The sequence below is a fragment of the Mizuhopecten yessoensis genome, unplaced genomic scaffold (genome assembly GCF_002113885.1).
Source record: "Mizuhopecten yessoensis strain PY_sf001 unplaced genomic scaffold, ASM211388v2 scaffold6779, whole genome shotgun sequence".
In the NCBI taxonomy this organism is placed as follows: domain Eukaryota; kingdom Metazoa; phylum Mollusca; class Bivalvia; order Pectinida; family Pectinidae; genus Mizuhopecten; species Mizuhopecten yessoensis.
The window spans coordinates 493908-500074 of NW_018406720.1; the positions used below are offsets into that span (position 1 = coordinate 493908).

Sequence of the window (6167 nt, forward strand, 5' to 3'; positions counted from 1 at the left end):
CAAAATGTCAATATGTGTCAACAGAGACCCAATGTTGTCTACCTGAGAACTGTCAGCAAAATGTCAATATGTGTCAACAGAGACCCAATGTTGTCTACCTGAGAACTACATGTTAACGGAGCGATGTTTTGTCAGGTTAAAGTTAATATTGAGTTGAGGTTAATGCAAAAGGCCGCCAATATTTTCTCAGCAAAGCGTTGATATTTGTTTCAACAGAACGCCAATATTGAGTCAGCGTTAGGAAATACAAGTATTGAGCCCATTGCTGTTAACAGAGTGTCGACGTTGTCATCAAGGCGCCAATATTGTATTGATATTTAGCGCCAATGCTATATGAGGAAGTGGCCAGAAGATGTGCATTTCCGAATTTTTGAATATTTCTCCAACAATCTGCCCTCAAACATTCCAGAAATAGGTCAGCAGAAAAAGATGGCATTCGGACTGTTCAGCGTAAGTAGTCCTTTTTATCGATATATTTACGGTATATATTCAGATCTTGCTTTTTTTCAATCTGACCGACGTAATCAAAAATACTTGATGTACTAACGGGGTCATTTCGAACTTAATAAAATTGTCATTTACGTACATACACTTGTTTACAGATCTGTGCTGTAAATCATCTGTACTGAGGTTTAACTTATTAATCTAACTATCAGTAATTTACAACCTTTTATGGGACAGGCCTGACGAAAGTCTACATAAGGCAACTCGGCGGTTTGATATGATAAGCATACTTATGTTTTCAAATTTTATGACCAATAATTCAAAAAAAATTTGTTTTCAATTATGGCTTTGACCTGCAAGTTTCAATTAATAAGATTCTGTCTATATAGCTCGTTTCAGTTTTCAGTTTTTGTACAAATTCATAAAAAGAAAAGAAATACAATTTTAACTGGCAGTGTTTTTATATAGCTTAGGTGTACCTTGATATTATGCCCTAGTTCGATCTTAGTCATCCGAATAATGACATCAATATTTAATAGTCCATGTCAGCTATAGCTTTACGTCCCAATGCACTGTGTGCTGGTACCTCATTAATTTGATATAAATATTTATTACCACTTTCATTAACCTATAGCTTGGATTCCTTCAGAGCGACACGAGGACATAATACAGTAATGATAAAGCTGCTCATTATAATTAACCTAGCTATGTGTATTTGAAATACACGTTAATCTAAACTTATAGGTTGAAGTTAAACTAAAAAATCTAGTTTTTACTTACGTATTTTCTTCGTTTTCTCAGCATTTTGAGACTTCGGGGACGCATCCCATTGCCTGTCTTCAATAATCGGAGCATTAACTCTTGCCTTGTGTGTGTTCGTCATTATTAAATTCAGAATGTGGCTAATTTAGCGGGAGATCTAAACACAACATCTTGTCAGCATGTCCCTAGCAGTTGGATCGGGTGGTAACTAAGCGCGCTTTCTGTGACGTCATAGATAGCGCCAACTTCCGGTCTGGTTGAGTGAGTTTGCTCCACAATTATTTACAAACGATGAACATGAAAAGAATGAAATTGATTGGAAACATTAGACACGATCATTTATAACTCAATATATTTACATATTTAATTCATTACATGTGTTCGCAAAGGTTCACTGGTTTTATCGATTTTTTCGTAGAACGTATCTTAATTACAAATGAGCGGCAGTTACTTCTGTAGCCTAACAACTGAGAGACACCACCGTTTATCTACAGACAAACCAGACTATAAGTTGGTTGATTGATGAGATGAGAGTGCTTCAGTGTCGTAGCCTCCTAGGGGAGTTGTCATTATTACTTTTACGGCTGGCCGTTGTGTCCCGCCAAAAGAGGGGTCGCGTGTACTTTCATTATTTTCTGTTGATCCGGACATTTTCCCAATGAATGGAAAGCATAAAGCTCTAAATACACAACAATCAAAGTCGAGTATTTTTAGGTGTGGCATTACCACTTTAGGGATTTAAACAAAGTCAAGGGTCCATCAGTTCAGGCCAGGAAATGTACTTTTAATGGGGAAAATAAGTTAAGATTAAATTCAGTAAAAAGTCCAAGGTCCATTTAGGCCTGGAAATGTACATTTAATGGGGAAAATACGTTAAAATTAAATTTAGTAAAACCTGCCTAAATTGTCTTCACAGGAATCCGACAACTGCCTTATCTGACACAAGGCTGAAATCCCATTTCTTATTAAAACTGACAAATAAAACATGCATATTCTGTTCAATGTTGCATCCGACGGGGTTTGTAATAAAGAAATGTATTCTAACCGTTTAGCGGGTCAGATTAGACAAGTTAGCCTGAACAATAAGTCGTCTCACAGGGTGTCAGATAAGAGAGATTAATCTTATCGATATTTTCCACAGTGTGTCGGATAACACATGATAGTTTGATTAGACATGTTAATTCGACAGTCTATTCTTATTGATAAAAATCCGGATAAAATTTCATGTTACCATGATTTTAAAAACAATGAGAACAAGTTGAACAGTAACGGTAGTCAAAGTAAGTTATTGATTTTCTATATAAGTAGGCCATAACCCCTTGTCTGTAATGAAAGGCAATGCATTAGGGACAAATGAAGGTATTATCGTATAATTCAAAGGATTTTATATTATATTAATGTACTGAGTTAAATTATACGGCTTTTAATTAACTTGTAATGATTGGCTGATCTCCATTTGGAAGAATATTCTACAATTTAAGTCCAATTGTTAACTGTAGATATTTTTCAGTGCATTAATACTAGCACATTCTGATCATGCATTCGTTTTCGACAAATCATGGGAGATAAACTATATTTCTATTTTCTATTCTTTTTAAATACGATGGAATTGTTAGTTCGGACACGTTAATTCCGTCCATAGTGAAGCACGTTAGTCCGGACATGTTAGTTCCGTCCACAGTGAAGCACGTTAATCCGGACACGTTAATTCCATCCACAGTGAAGCTCGTTAGTCCGGACACATTAATTCCGTTTACAGTGAAGCACGTTAGTCCGGACACGTTGATTCCGTTTACAGTGAACCTCGAAAATCTGGACATTTTAACTTGTGCGCACAATGAAACCATTTATCCGGATGAATTGTTTTTGCGTACAGTGAGACCTCGTAAATTCGGACTCCGTTTGATGTTGCATAGAGGGGGACTTTGTTAGCCTTACGATATAGACGGCAAATGTCTGCGAGCAAGTGTACCGAGGAGCTATCTAACCGGGAGAGGCATATTGAGGATTACTTGTATTTGCAGTTCCTTACGACGTAAGTGTCGATGGCACACTTAAGCTTGTTCATACACCTTTATCAGCATCATAGTCCTCTAACAAGGTCCTATATCACAATGATGCTAGGAATCGATTTACATGCAGAAAAGAATAGTTATGTTTTTGCTCTAGTTTTCGAGTACAGAAATTCAGATTTATCAATCTCTTCAATAATTCACGTTTTCTCTCCCGATACGTCAAAACTTTGACTAACGTACATCATATTGAATGGATCGGGTGATTCTATCTTAGTATATTTAGTAAGGCCAATTCGCTCTTGTGATTGATGATTTTTTTTTACAGATTACCAGAAAAATCCTGTGTATGTTCGGGGTAAGAGGCGACATCCCACTGAATGCCATAAGAGGCGACTAATGTGGAGCCCCCCCCCCCCCCCCCCTCCCTTTTTTCGGCAGTGTGTCTCCCAGGCACCCGTCTCCACATCAGAGCTGTTGCAGGACTTTAAAACTGGAACAACAACGAATTGTCAGAAAGGAACTGGACCACTAATATAGAGGTCTAAATACACTTGTATATCATGTATAATATATATATCCCCCTCTTGTGAAGACAGCTTGATGATTAAAGATTATGTCCTTCACCAGATTTGTTTTGTTGTTATAACACTTTTAACCTTATAACATCTCTTCTCTGTTGTTTTCATTGTGTATGTTTAAAGCATACAGTTACATGGACTATCATGCTATGTGTTGGAATAGGTTTAACACACAGACAATTTACATGGCACTAAAACCTATTATCTAATGCATACAATCTGTAAGTAGTATTTCCATAAGCATTATACTGCTTCTGAAAAGTATTTGAAAACAAAGTAAAGAAAACACATTAATTTGCTTCACATTTATTCATGGAACTTTTCAAACAAAAACAACAAGAGCCTGTATCACTCCCCTGAATATAACATAAAAGGAATTATTATCAAATATTTACATTCTGTATGCTTAGACCCATTGACAAAAATTACATTCATAAATGCATAACACAGGTGTTCATAGAATCTCAGCACGTGGGAACTGATAGTAACCTGATCACACTGCGTAGTAATACACTACAAAAACTACTCACTCGGAACGACCGAACTAGATGCTTAATTCTTACATCTTAAAATATTATTGAACTGTGCTTTGTGAAATATCCACGTATTCACGTGTCCTGTGCTACAAATAAACATTGAATATGGAACTACATTTTGTTGTGTTATTGTTGTTGACGGTTGCTAAGATCTCTCACGATAGTGTCACATTTCCCCGCGAAAAAACACTGTTCTCGCCACTGCGTTGCACCCGTGTATAAGCAGGAACAAACCCTGTTTATTTGTTTTATTCGTTGTTATATCGATCCACTGAAAGGATTCGTCAATGTAAATATAAGGAATGATATTTATTTTTTCAACATTTATGAGGTCATAACAACAATGGGTTTTTGGACATATTTTACATGAATCGCTAACGCGATTCATTCAATATGTCCATAAACCCATTGTTGTTATGACCTCATAAATGTTGAAAAAATAAAAATCATTCCTTAAGTATTCCCATCATACAAATGCTGCAAATATTTTTCAATTTTCTGATATCCTAGCCAGCTCTCTTAGGTTTTTTTTTTTTTTTTTTTTTTAATTTATATTTTTTATTCAGTTTTTCAAAGCACATACACATGACAATGTTTGGGAGACTATAACATACTTCACAGTACACTCATCCTAAACATTCCATACACATTTCATGTTAACCATATTCATTTCATGTTAACCATACACATTTCATGTTAACCATACTCATTTCATGTTAACCATACTCATTTCATGTTAATCATACACATTTCATGTTAACCATACTCATTTCATGTTAACCATACACATTTCATACACCCAGTTTTCTAAGTATTGGGTCTGTAGAGAATATTAATCTGACTTACTGATTGTGTGTACTATCATGATCATAACAGAGCATGCTAATTTATGACGTATTTATTTCAAACATTTCATATATACTCATACACACCATAGATCTGTATAGAACATGCATATCAAATATTTCATACACCTGTAAAGAACAGTTATATAAAAAAAATCATACACATCATACATCCATATAGAAACACTTATATTAAACATTTCATTCACACCATACAACTGTATGTAACATTCATATTAAACACATACATATGTATTGAAACATTCTTATTAAACATTTCATATCAGTATGGAACACTTATCTTAAATATTTCATACATCTGTATAGAAACATTCATATCAAACATTTCATACACACCATACATATGTATTGAAACATTCTTATTAAACATTTCATATACACCATACATCTGTATAGAACATTCATAATTTAACATTTCATATACACCAGTTCTGTACAAAATATTCCATCTCTATACATGATGTACATTTAAAAAAATGTATATGAATAGTTCTCCCACTATCATTCAATATATTATACACAAGCAACTACCTTTGTATGATAGTATATATTTATTAGGGCATATGCTATCAATCTATCCAAGATGTCATTTCAAAACATTGGAATAAAAACTAATTTTATTAGTCATGTGTTGTGGTTTTATTGAAAGAAAGAAATAGAGACAGACAGATAATTACTGGAAAAACAAAGACAGACAAAACAAAAGTAGACATGTGCACAGAGGCACACAGGCAAGAACTGCCAGATAGACAGACATACAAAGACAGACACACAGACATATAGGCACAAAGACAATCGACACAGAGACAAGAACGACAGATTTGAGAGAGACAGGCCTTCCAAAAATCAACAAGAGGCCCATGGGCCTTAACGGTCACCTGATATATTTATACAGAGAGTTGATTTTGTTTTTAACATGAACAGAAATATTATTCAAAGTGACAAAAAACAATAAAACCACCTTAA

General features: G+C 34.8%; 1 protein-coding gene across 1 annotated transcript in view; it reads right to left on the bottom strand.

Annotated features, from left to right (window-relative positions):
* LOC110452661 overlaps window positions 1-1414 on the bottom strand; it is a 31928-nt gene extending 30514 nt beyond the window's left edge. Inside the window, exon 1 of the mRNA XM_021501309.1 lies at window positions 1225-1414. Within this exon, the coding sequence (XP_021356984.1) occupies window positions 1225-1327 (103 nt within the window). The 5' untranslated portion in view covers window positions 1328-1414. The remainder of the gene's footprint in view (window positions 1-1224) is intronic.
* Between the last annotated feature and the right edge of the window lie 4753 nt (window positions 1415-6167).